The 14575-nt window shown below is 42.4% G+C and overlaps 1 protein-coding gene across 3 annotated transcripts in view; it reads right to left on the bottom strand.

The window, feature by feature from the left end:
• The window catches only part of LOC139452798 (ATP-dependent RNA helicase DHX58-like), a 35745-nt gene extending 28428 nt beyond the window's left edge, over positions 1-7317 (bottom strand). For all 3 annotated transcript variants that reach the window (XM_071234413.1, XM_071234414.1, XM_071234415.1), the window contains exons 1-2: positions 7152-7317; positions 1216-1394 (exon numbers count right to left, since the gene is read on the bottom strand). In XM_071234413.1, the coding sequence (XP_071090514.1) occupies positions 1216-1366 (151 nt within the window). In that variant the 5' untranslated portion in view covers positions 1367-1394; positions 7152-7317. The remainder of the gene's footprint in view (positions 1-1215; positions 1395-7151) is intronic.
• Between the last annotated feature and the right edge of the window lie 7258 nt (positions 7318-14575).

The following is a 14575-nucleotide window of genomic DNA, read 5'->3' as shown; positions in this document are numbered from 1 at the left end:
CAGGGTACACACTCCACACATCAGGGTACACACTCCACACATCAGGGTACACACTCCACACATCAAGGTACACACTCAACACATCAAGGTACACACTCAACACATCAGGGTACACATTAAACACATCAAGGTACACACTCCACACATGAAGGTACACACTCAACACATCAGGGTACAAACTCCACACATCAGGGTACACAATAAACACATCAAGGTACACACTCAACACATCAGGGTACAAACTCCACACATCAGGGTACACAATAAACACATCAAGGTACACACTCAACACATCAGGGTACAAACTCCACACATCAGTGTACACCCTCCACACATCAAGGTACACACTCAAAACATCAGGGTACACATTAAACACATCAAGGTACACACTCCACACATCAAGGTACACACTCCACACATCAGGGTACACACTCCACACATCAAGGTACACACTCCACACATCAGGGTACACAATAAACACATCAGGGTACACACTCCACAAATCAGGGCACACAATACACACATCAAGGTACACACTCAACACATCAAGGTACACAATAAACACATCAGGGTACACACTCCACACATCAGGGTACACACTCTAGCTCTAGCTCATACACAAACTGTTAACTTCTTTTTACGTTAGTTCCACATTGACAAGGCAAAATAATTACTGATTGTCATTTATGGAGTTAACATCGGTTCTTGCCAACTGTTGAAAATGTTTCCCATTTAACTCATCAATCGAGACTGGTTGTTAAACTTCGTTCCACAAAGTGACATTTTGGTCTCAGAGGTATCAAGAATATTTTTTTATGAACTAATTGTATATAACATCAAGTTCAACAAATGTATGATGTCCAATGTATGAAAAAGAATGTTATTGACCTGAAATATACATATATATTGTTTACATTTTTTAAGATTTTGCAAACACAGCTCTACATTTTAAGTCTCAATTATGAGGGGCCATGAAACGTGCTTGCATGTTATGTAGGGAGACTTTACGTTTCAAAGTTTATATTTGTAATTAAATACATTTATTCAATACTCATTTAACAGTTACTTTACTTGGCTTGATTTTTGTTTTATGTTTTTACTTTTCTATTCATCAACTGTCGAACAAATGAAAGAAAAAACGATTTTCTAATTGTCACTTTTGGCTTGGATCAGGTGAATCTGTAAACCTAGAAAATAACAAATGTGTCACCTTACTTGGTAAATCAATGTTATCGATGATAAGTGATGGATCAAGATATTTCTCAAATGTGTCCATCATGATCTCTATCATGAAAACTTGATCCTCCAGTGTTGGTTCCTTCTTCTTCAAATCTTCAGGAACAGCAGCAGCAGCAGCAGCAGCCATAGTGTTGTCTTTCTGGTTGAAGCTGTGTCTGCAACAAATTCATTGAGAAATACAAGGACTCATATGACTTGAAGGCAATGGTCATGAGTTGCATATTTAACAGCTATGAAGGATGTGACACTGGGAGTGAATGCTGATAACAAATGTGCCCCGAGGGAACAGGACAACTGTCTGACATCTGGGCAGGCTCTAATGGTAGTCCTTGGGATTTGGTGCCATTTCACCTACGAGCTGTAAATAGTTTGGTTCATATTGTGAGGCGCAACTAGATTTTGGATTCAGAGGGGTTCAAGTTCATCCCACCACCACTGAGACAACACATCAGTCACACTGTGTAATGGTAGACTGATGGTGGTGCTCATATGCCACCACACCCCACTACTGAAACACAACCACTGAGACATCACACACCACCACTGAGACAACACATCGGTCACACTGTGTAATGGTAGACTGATGGTGGTCCTCAGATGCCACCACACCCCACTACTGAAACACAACCACTGACACACCACACACCACCACTGAGACAACACATCAGTCACACTGTGTAATGGTAGACTGATGGTGGTGCTCAGATGCCACCACACCCCACTACTGAAACACAACAACTGAGGCACCACACATCACCACTGAGACATCACACACCACCACTGAGACACCACACACCACTACTGAGACACCACACACCACCACTGAGACAACACATCGGTCACACTGTGTAATGGTAGACTGATTGTGGTGCTCAGATGCCACCACACCCCACTACTGAAACACAACTACTGAGACACCACACACCACCACTGAGACACCACACATCACCACTGAGACACCACACACCACTACTGAAACACAATCACTGAGACACCACACACCACCACTCAGACAACACACACCACCACTGAGACACAACCACTGACACACCACACACCACCACTGAAACACAACCACTGAGACACCACACACCACTACTGAAACACAACCACTGAGACACCACACACCACCACTGAGACACCACACACCGCCACTGAGACACCACACACCACCACTGAAACACCACACACCACCACTGAAACACCACCACTGAGACACCACACATCACCACTGACACACAACCACAGAGACACCACACACCACCACTGAGACACCACCACTGAGACACCACACACCACCACTGACACACAACCACTGAGACACCACACACCACCACTGAGACACCACACACCACCACTGAGACACCACACACCACCACTGAAACACCACACACCACCACTGAGACACCACACACCACCACTGACACACAACCACTGAGACACCACACACCACCACTGAGACACCACACACAACCACTGAGACACCACACATCACCACTGAGACACCACACACCACTACTGAAACACAATCACTGAGACACCACACACCACCACTGAGACACAACCACTGACACACCACACACCACCACTGAAACACCACACACCACCACTGAAACACCACACACCACCACTGAAACACCACCACTGAGACACCACACATCACCACTGACACACAACCACAGAGACACCACACACCACCACTGAGACACCACCACTGACACACAACCACTGAGACACCACACACCACCACTGAGACACCACACACCACCACTGAGACACCACACACCACCACTGAAACACCACACACCACCACTGAGACACCACACACCACCACTGACACACAACCACTGAGACACCACACACCACCACTGAGACACCACACACAACCACTGAGACACCACACATCACCACTGAGACACCACACACCACTACTGAAACACAATCACTGAGACACCACACACCACCACTCAGACAACACACACCACCACTGAGACACAACCACTGACACACCACACACCACCACTGAAACACCACACACCACCACTGAGACACCACACACCACCACTGACACACAACCACTGAGACACCACACACCACCACTGAGACACCACACACAACCACTGAGACACCACACACCACCACTGAGACACCACACACCACCACTGAGACACCACACACAACCACTGAGACACCACACACCACCACTGAAACACCACACACCACCACTGAGACACCACACACCACCACTGACACACAACCACTGAGACACCACACACAACCACTGAGACACCACACACAACCACTCAGACACCAAACACCACCACTGAGACACCACACACCACCACTGAGACACCACACACCACCACTGAGACACCACACACAACCACTGAGACACCACACACCGCCACTGAGACACCACACACCACCACTGAGACACCACACACAACCACTGAGACACAACACACAACCACTGAGACACCACACACAACCACTGAGACACCACACACCACCACTGAGACACCACACACCACCACTGAGACACCACACACAACCACTGAGACACCAAACACCACCACTGAGACACCACACACCACCACTGAGACACCACACACCACCACTGAGACACCACACACAACCACTGAGACACCACACACCGCCACTGAGACACCACACACCACCACTGAGACACCACACACAACCACTGAGACACCACACACCACCACTGAGACACCACACACCACCACTGAGACACCACACACAACCACTGAGACACCACACACAACCACTGAGACACCACACACCACCACTGAGACACCACACACCACCACTGAGACACCACACACAACCACTGAGACACCACACACAACCACTGACACACAACCACTGAGAAACCACACACCACCACTGAGACACCACACACCACCACTGAGACACCACACACCACCACTGAGACACAACCACAGAGACACCACCACTGAGACACCACACACCACCACTGAGACACCACATCGGTCACAGTGTTATGGTAGACTGATGGTGATGCTCAGGGCCACCACACTCCATTATGGTCTGACAGTTTATTACATCTACCGCAACAATGCTGCATTTACATATGCCTGTTTTGCCTCCGCAGATTCTATAAATGGGTCATCCAGATTCTGTGTCAGATTATAAGAATGTCTTTATGACTGTGACATTGGCAGTTTTGCACTCCCCCTTTTCCAAAATCCTGGAACCAACTCTGAATATTATCAGAAGATGTGTTTGTGCTGCATTGAGATTTATCATTGAGGCCTACCTTTAGAATACAGTAAAACAAACTTTTCAAACACTGACAATACCCTATGACGTAATTTGTAGTATTTTGTTGCCAGTCACACCGGCGAAACAATACCCTGTGACGTCAGGGGTCATCGAGTGTGCATAAGCTCCTCCCAGTGATCTACCATCTCTACACGAAATGTCATGGAATACGCCAAGCGCTGTGGAGAGTTTTGAATATTTGTTTACTGAATATAGACTGCGGCGGCACATTATATAGCAAGCGCTAGTTTACGAAAGCACTTTTATTTTTTATATATTTATATTTCGTATTTCTCTTAATTCAAGTGGCTAAAAGGGTTATAAATGGGAACTAATATACATATATTATTTTTTCGGTGCATTAATTTTCATTATTTTGGACAAGAATGTAGTTTATTAGGGATAATCTATTGGCACTGAACACATCCAAATATCGCTAGTCACATATATACATATATATATAACATAACCGCATGTCAACTATACTTCCAAGTGATAATTATTATATGACATGCATATATTGTCATTATGTGCTGTTGATATTGACTTGATACTTGCTGTCAATGCAACTTTACCTAATCATTTCAACAAAATAATATTTTTGAATGTACAAGCATTTAAAGAAAACAAAAAGATTTGAGTGAGAAGTGTTGATGTAATACGTTTCTCTATTTCTCTATAGCACTACCATCAGTCTACCATAACACAGTGTGACCGATATTTCATCTTTCCTTTCTGTCATTTAACGAGGTAATTGTAAATCTATGGGAGAGGATGTTCTAAGATGGAATAACTTGTGCCAAATCCATTTCATGAGAATAAAATTTGTTTAAAATAATTGTGATTTCTAATGATTGTTTGTTTGTTTGTTGTTTAAAGGAGCACTGATCTAACGCAATTCCCCGGGACTGGTTGTTGCCTTTGTTATTGTTTTTTCCCAGTGAGTACCCGGATGTATAGCAGAAATCTAGACTAGTTCGCGACCTCTGCTGCGCCATTCGTAAGCGCATTAGTCACTTCCTTGTTCGAGGAATGTATCCGTGAATATCCACACAAAGAAACAATATCCAACTCATCTGAAGCTATACAAAGAAACTTATTCGATGTCACGTGTCTCTGTAACTATCAAATATTCTAAAAGATATATATCGTTTCGGGATATTATAACCCGTGTTCGTTTCTCAACTGATCGCTTGGATTGTTTCAGGTGTTTCACATAGGTGTCAAGCCTCAAGGGTCGGCTGAGAAAGCCCACGTGACAACTATTTTCATAATGTCCACGGTTCCTAAAAAATCCATTGAGTGACAGATAACAATGATCAATCAATCAACGCATTATCAGTTAACCCTTTGAACAAAGTATGTTGTTTTTACATCGGCACTTCACGCCATGATAGGAGTGTATTCCCTTTGTTTTAGTAAACCTAGACATGTAAACACTCACTTTTGACATATCCACTGTGCAAGATAACAGTGATTAATCAATCAACGTATTTTCTGTTAATCCTTTGATGACTAGGAACGATCCGTTGATTTACAAAAAAAGTAAATCAACTGATCATTCATCTCTTGCTGGGCTGCCACGTGCATATTACATAACACACATTTCACCTCACTTCAAACCTGGATTTAGATTGAATAATTACCCCAGACACATTAAATGCCAAATGGGAACCTTTGTCAGGTAATCTATGTGGCGCTACCATTAATTGTACCTGTAATAAATTCATTAACTGAGCATCAAGTGAATGACGACAAATACACAATTGTAGGGTTATATGAGAAAACGTGGATGACAACAAGGGAGTAGAAATCGTATTATCGACGCAATCCGAAATCTGAAAATGCTTTCACTGCATGAATACTTTTTTAGTATTAAACTATAACCATTTGGGGTATTTCCAAATGACGACATCCGATGAGCTCCGCCGTTCTTTTTGTCTGTTTGTTTAGGCAGAAGAAATTAATTAACATGTGCCCTTTGTCGAAATCTTTATAGATCACATTTAACCAATCAGTGTTTATGCAAAAATGCGTAAAACAAATATTGCCTCCAGCCTCCAAGTTTATTTAGCTGTCCTTGCAGACGGTAGCCCAGTCTCTGGTCACGCTCAGTTACTCACGGGGAAAGAAACAATAACAAAGGCAACAACCAGTCCGGGGAATTGCGTTAGATCAGTGCCCCTTTAACACCACACTCAGCAATATTCCAGCTACATGATGGCGGTCTGAAAAATAATCGAGTCTGGACCAGACAATGCAGTGATTGACATGAGCATCGATCCACGCAATTGGGATTGATGACATGTATCAACCAAGTCAGTGAGACTGACCACCCGATCCCGTTAGTCACCTTTTATGACAAGCATAGTCGCCTTTTACGGCAAGTATGGGTTGTTGAAGACCTATTCTACCTCGGAATCTTCACGGGTGATTTCTAATGTGAATGAGATGTTTTACAGTTGTTCATGAGATTAGAGAGAAAACTATGTTTCTTAAATGTCCGAAAACCCATAACGCAGGGATAAGTGATAAATAAGTGTAAATATGTAACATGAGTGAGCATGATAATAATCATAACTATCACAAATGTGTATAACTTGTCTCACCTATGAGTAAATAATGACAACTTCTGAGCCGCTGGAGACAATCGTGTTCACAGTAGCTGTCCCAACAGGCCAAGCTGTTGATCACGTAGATGGCCGGTTCCCAGTTTCGCCGTTCTGAGATGAATTCGTTCCAGGTGTGTTAGCCTTATTTATATGCAACCTTACCATTACGTGGCTGACGTGATCTGATAGCGTAGGAATTTCCTATCATGCACTTCTCGGAACTTTTAACTTTCGGTTTCGCTTTGTTTAGCGACGATCGTGACATGCAATGTCAATATTTTCCTGGAAAATCCCACGTATTCTAGGCTAAAAATATAAACATGTACTTGGACAGGCGGCAACATGAGCTCAAACGAGAGAAAAAAACAATTAAAGTTGTTGCAGGAATGGATGTGTACTAGGTCTAGGAAACAGAAAGAATAAACCAAGAAGAAAACTTGATCTAGGCAAGCCTTGCATGGCCGAGTGCTCTGTCATGTTGAGATTTTCGTCTGCTTGCTTTAAAGGGAAGTAACTCTTGTAGGTCAAGCCTAAACTGGTATCCGGAACACGTTCGATCCGTTTTACAGCGGCAGAGTACCTGCTGTTTGCAATAATCTAAACACAACGTTTATTTATTGATTTAGACTATATCCCATACACTGATGTATATGCTTATAACTCGATACATTTTATTGTAATTTACAAAGCTGTAGCAAAACAATGTATGAACAGGCGTAGGATTACACGTAGTACACTAAATTATGATTGAAGATTTTATCTCCACAAAGGAAAGTGATTTTTGACATTCTGTAAATTAAGAATAACCTTTATAAGCAATTTGCGATCAACATGAACACGACAAATAATATGACAGCTATACTTTCATTCTGTTTGTTGTTTAACATCGTTCTCAGAAGTATTAAGACTAATTGATGTCAAACCAGAAATTGATTTTTTTTATCAATGTACGACGCCATCAAGAAACGATGACACAGCCGGGGCGGATCCAGGTTTTGAGAAAAAGGTTGGGGTCCGCCAATGTACAATCAACAAGGTCACCGGGGCGGTGAGGTAGCCTAGTGATTAAAGCATACGCCCGTCACGCCGAAGGCCTGTGTGAACCCATTCCATTTCTGGTGTCCCCCCGCCGTGATATTGCTGGAACATTGCTATTAAAAGCGGCGTAAAACCATACTCAATCAATCAAACAATGTCACCGGACCTCGCCACCCGGTCCATAGGACGACTGCCCCATTGTGCAACAAATCCAAAAAACGTCGTGTCTGTCGGGGTTGTATGCAGACAGTAAAGGGGCACTGATCTAACGCCATTCCCCGGACTGGTTGTTGCCTTTGTTATTGTTTTTTCCCCCGTGAGTACCCGGATGATACGCAACGCAACTCAGCGTGACCAGAGACTGGGCTACCGTCTGCAAGGACAGCTAAATAAACTTGGAGGCTGGAGGCAATATTTGTTTTACGCATTTTTGAATAAACACTGATTGGTTAAATGTGATCTATAAAGATTCGACAAAGGGCGCATGTTAATTAATTTCTTCAGCCTAAACAAACAGACAAAAAGAATTGCGGAGCTTATCGGAAGTCGTTATTTGGAAATACCCCAGATGGTTATAATTTAATACTAAAAAAAGCCCAGCAAGAGATGAATGATCAGTTGATTTACTTTTTTTGGTAAATCAACGGATCGTTCCTAGTCATCAAAGGGTTAACAGAAAATACGTTGATTGATTAATCACTGTTATCTTGCGCAGTGGATATGTCAAAAGTGAGTGTTTACATGTCTAGGTTTACTAAAACAAAGGGAATACACTCCTATCATGGCGTGAAGTGCCGATGTAAAAACAACATACTTTGTTCAAAGGGTTAACTGATAATACGTTGATTGGTTGCTCATTGTTATCAAACTCAGTGGATTTTTTAGGAACAGTGGACGTAATGAAAATAGTTGTCACGTGGCCTTTCTCAGCCAACCCTTGAGACTTGACACCTATGTGAAACACCTGAAACAATCCAAGTGATCAGTTGAGAAACGAACACTGGTTATAATATCCCGAAACGATATATATCTTTTAGAATATTTGATAGTTACAGAGACACGTGACATCGAATAAGTTTTTGTATAGCTGCAGATGAGTGGGATATTATTCCTTTGTGTGGATATTCACGGATACATTCCTCGAACAAGGAAGCTGCCTATTTATACACATAAATTTGGTAAGTTGTAATTATGGTATTTGCATTTTGTTTTCCTTCATTTGAACCGATTCGTTCTTGTTTCTCTACGTCTTGGTTGGGAAATTCTTCAATGCGCGATAGACGTTGTTTTCACAGGTCATTTCCTTTGTAAGCGTGTATAGATTACCGTCAATTTGTAAAATGTGATTCTCTCAGGCAATTTATAAAATGTGTAAACATTTCAGTCATTTTGACTAAAAAATCTGTCCAGATTGATTAAGACGATCTAAAGGGCCTTCAAACATCACAACAGATTATTATGTAGGATTAGAAGTCAAACAACATAGAAATGTACGTTTCAACGTAACATTTTCAGTCTCTTGGTGATGACATAAACATCAAAATGTTTGGAATTCGTTCTCATAATAATACAGATGGAAATGTTTTTCAGTCACTTTGTAAAAAAACTGAATATTTAGACGTTTAATAAATATGTTACACATTTTGACAGTAAAAAAATACACACACTATAAAAAAAATCAATGCTCAGATGAAATATTTACTTTGTGTTGCAAGTCAAAATAGTGTAAACGAAAATCGCAAAATTACCAAGCATGTGACTTATCAAAACTTCGTCACCATTACCGATGCTAACCATAAAGATACCTACATTTCCTTATTATCTCGAAAACTGTATTTCATTTTGTTGATCAATGTGACCATACGCTCTTATTACTACCGGTATCCATAAAAGTGACTAATGCGCTTACGAATGGCGCAACAGAGGTCGCGAGCTAGTCTAGATTTCTGCTCTACATCCGGGTACTCACTGGGAAAAAACAATAACAAAGGCAACAACCAGTCCCGGGGAATTGCGTTAGATCAGTGCCCCTTTAATATATCTTGTGTTCTGCATGTTCCATTTACAGCGAACATTTCAGGAGTGAGAGAGTGAGTTGGTCTAACGCCGCGTTTGGAGAGTACTGAGTTACATCACGGCGTACCACCTTGGGGTGGAACTCGGGAAAGCTAACCTCATTAAAATACATGTATATTCCTCCCATACGATAACGCTCTGTGAGGATCTTAGGACACCCCATGTGAGTCTAGCTCCTAAATGCTGAAGTTAATCCTTAATAATTGTAAATTCTTAAAACATATATACAGTAAGCTACGGTTATAACGAACACACCTATAACGAACTTACTTTTTGGTCCCGACTACTTGCTGTTGTCATGGTGCATATGTACTTATAACGAACTACGATTATAACGAACTAAAATTAGCAGTCCCTTTGAGTTCGTTATAACCGTAGTTTACTGTATATATATTGTATAAGTCAAAGTAAGGAATTGCATCGGTCACCATTTTGCTCAGTGATTTGTTAATTTCGGAAATGCCCCCCATTTGTCTACCATAAAACGTTTTGAAAACTTAACTGAGGCCTTGAATTTTGTAACCTTTATCGAACAACTTTGTAGCAAGCGTTGCATGTGCCTCTTCCTAGAAACAGCATGCTCAATTGTACCGCACAAGTTGTGAAATGTAGACACCAAAGACTGGAGCTGCTGGACTATTGCTCGACATGAGGGGAAAGTTGACTGTTGGAAAGTTGAAGTCATCCCTCTAGTCATACAGTCTTGTGGAGAGTGTTTTGTCACTTTGAATCTTCATGCATTGATATAAATATGAAACAGGTGAGGTCTTATTGGTCTCCTTTATTTTCTGCTTCCATTGGTTGGTTGGTTGGTTTGTTATTTAACGCTGAACTCAGCAATATTCCCGCTATATGACGGCGGTCTGTAAATAATCAAGATGGACCAGACAATCCAGTGACTGAGATCATGAGCTTCGATCTACGCAATTGAGATCGATGCCATGCATCAACCAAGTCAGCGAGCCTGACCACCCGATCCAGTGGTTGACCCGTGATGATCCTGGATAGAATAGGTCTTCAGGAAGCCATGCTTGCCGAAAAAAGACAACTATGCTTGTCGTAAGGGGCGACTAAGGTAATCGGATGGTCGGGATGGCTGACTTGGATGATGCATGTCATGGTATCCCAGTTACGTGGATCGATGGTCATGATGTCAATCCCTGGATTGTCTGGTCCAGACTCGGTTATTTACGAGATACCGCCTTTATATAGCTGGAATATTGCTGAGTGCGGCGATAAACAACAACAACAACAACATATAATGGCTATGTTATTTGCGGGCTTTTCAGTGGCAACAACTACACACTTTTCATGGTGGGCAGCCAGACTTTGGATGACAGTTGACAGGGACAGAATTGGTGTATTCCAATTCTGCCTCTTTTTCAGTTTGTGCATTCTACCCATGACAGGGGGCACGGCCAAGTGGTCTCAGGCGCCGCGATTCGCTGTGCAGAGTTGCGTCCCTTGGACACGCCAGAAACCTATGACTGTGGGTTCGAATCCCGATTCGCCCCGATTATGTTTCTAGGTTTGTCAGCACCATACCCGTGCTCGTGGGTTTCTCCGAAGTGGTAAACGTCTGAGACCTGCATCACTTCGGGCTTTCATCCCACATTAAGCTGACACGCCGTGATATAACTGGGATACTGTTAAAAGCGGCGTTAAACCCAACTCACTCACTCACTACCCATGACAACAACACACGCTGACGTAACCCACTCAGAAAGCCACTCAACAGTTTCCTCTTCTCTAGCTCTTGCTCCATCTTACGACAAAATCCATTATGATGTGGAAGTGAATCTGTACCATCTCGAATCAATGAATGACTGTTGAAATTTGGTGGGTTGACACTTAACTGATGGACACATGTGTTACTGATGGAGACACTTTTTGCTGATGGACACACGTGTTATTGATGGAGATATGTGTTACTGATGGAGACACATGTTACTGATGGAGACACATGTTACTGATGGAGACACGTGTTACTGATGGACACGTGTTATTGATGGACACACGTGTTACTGATGGACACTTGTTACTGATGGGCACGTGTTACTGATGGACACGTGTTACTGATGGAGACACTTTTTGCTGACGGAGACACGTGTTACTGATGGAGACACTTTTTGCTGATGGAGACACGTGTTACTGATGGAGACACGTGTTACTGATGGAGACACATGTTATTGATGGACACTCGTGTTACTGATGGACACTTGTTACTGATGGGCACGTGTTACTGATGGACACGTGTTACTGATGGAGACACTTTTTGCTGACGGAGACACGTGTTACTGATGGAGACACTTTTTGCTGATGGAGACACGTGTTATTGATGGACACACGTGTTACTGATGGACACACTTGTTACTGATGGACACGTGTTACTGATGGAGACACTTTTTGCTGATGGAGACACGTGTTACTGATGGAGACACGTTATTGATGGATACACGCGTTACTGATGGTCACACTTGTTACTGAGGGACACGTGTTACTGATGGACACGTGTTACTGATGGAGACACGTGTTACTGATGGAGACACATGTTACTGATGGAGACACTTTTTGCCTGATGGAGACACGTGTTACTGATGGAGACACGTGTTACTGATGGAGACACATGTTACTGATGGACACACTTGTTACTGATGGAAACGTGTTACTGATGGAGACACGTGTTACTGATGGAGACACATGTTACTGATGGAGACACGTGTTACTGATGGAGACACATGTTACTGATGGAGACACGTGTTACTGATGGACACACTTGTTATTGATGGAGACATGTGTTACTGATGGACACGTGTTACTGATGGACACGTGTTACTGATGGACACGTGTTACTGATGGAGACACTTTTTGCTGACGGAGACACGTGTTATTGATGGAGACACTTAACTGATGGACACACGTGTTACTGATGGAGACACATGTTACTGATGGACACACGTGTTACTGATGGACAGGTGTTACTGATGGAGACACGTGTTACTAATGGACACGTGTAACTGATGGATACACGTGTCACTAATGGACACACCTATAACGTTTACGCAACAGTGACTTTGGTGAACTAACCTCAGTTTTCCCCAAGGACATAGACACGTGATAATCATGATTTGTCAAAACCTTGATCCTTTCGTTACTACCATTCAGCACATCTGAATATTTGTCCGATATGTTGCCATACTTGGATATCCACCAAGCGTCTTAACACTTTTGTCAATCTAGGTCAACCATCCAGGACATGTTGACCAGACAAACCAGTGGAAAACAGCTGGGTTCAAACACAGAAACAATCATCCACACAGCGTTACCACCCCCATTTGTGCTACTACCACGAAGAAAAACATGTTTATGCCCCTTGTTTGGTCTCCACGAACATAAGGCCAAGTGTCAATGAAACGAATAAGTTTATTTCTTATAGCAGACTAGTAACAACCAGGACACACTGGAATAACAGAGTGAGTGAGTGAGGAAGGGTAATCATAACATGTGGACCAAGAATACTTCATACCGAATCTAGAATCAAGCGCCACAAGGGGATGTGCTTACCCAATTGCAGATATCCGTAGACACAATGTATTGCAGATAAGCCTAGACACAATGTATTGCAGATAAGCCTAGACACAATGTATTGCAGATAAGCCAAGACACAACGTATTGCAGATAAGCCAAGACACAATGTATTGCAGATAAGCCTAGACACAATGTATTGCAGATAAGCCTAGACACAATGTATTGCAGATAAGCCTAGACACAATGTATTGCAGATAAGCCAAGACACAATGTATTGCAGATAAGCCAAGACACAATGTATTGCAGATAAGCCTAGACACAATGTATTGCAAATTAGCCTAGACACAATGTATTGCAGATAGGCCTAGACACAATGTATTGCAGATAAGCCTAGACACAATGTATTGCAGATAAGCCAAGACACAACGTATTGCAGATAAGCCTAGACACAATGTATTGCAGATAAGCCTAGACACAATGTATTGCAGATAAGCCTAGACACAATGTATTGCAGATAAGCCTAGACACAATGTATTGCAGATAAGCCAAGACACAACGTATTGCAGATAAGCCTAGACACAATGTATTGCAGATAAGCCTAGACACAATGTATTGCAGATAAGCCTAGACACAATGTATTGCAGATAAGCCTAGACACAATGTATTGCAGATAAGCCTAGACACAATGTATTGCAGATAAGCCTAGACACAATGTATTGCAGATAAGCCAAGACACAACGTATTGCAGATATATATGCATAGAGTTTAATTTCATCACT

This window comes from Haliotis cracherodii, unplaced genomic scaffold (assembly GCF_022045235.1).
Source record: "Haliotis cracherodii isolate W230 unplaced genomic scaffold, xgHalCrac1.p SCAF_9, whole genome shotgun sequence".
Lineage (NCBI taxonomy): Eukaryota > Metazoa > Mollusca > Gastropoda > Lepetellida > Haliotidae > Haliotis > Haliotis cracherodii.
Note: the sequence above shows the minus strand (reverse complement) of the source record. Positions and strands in the feature narration are given on the sequence as shown.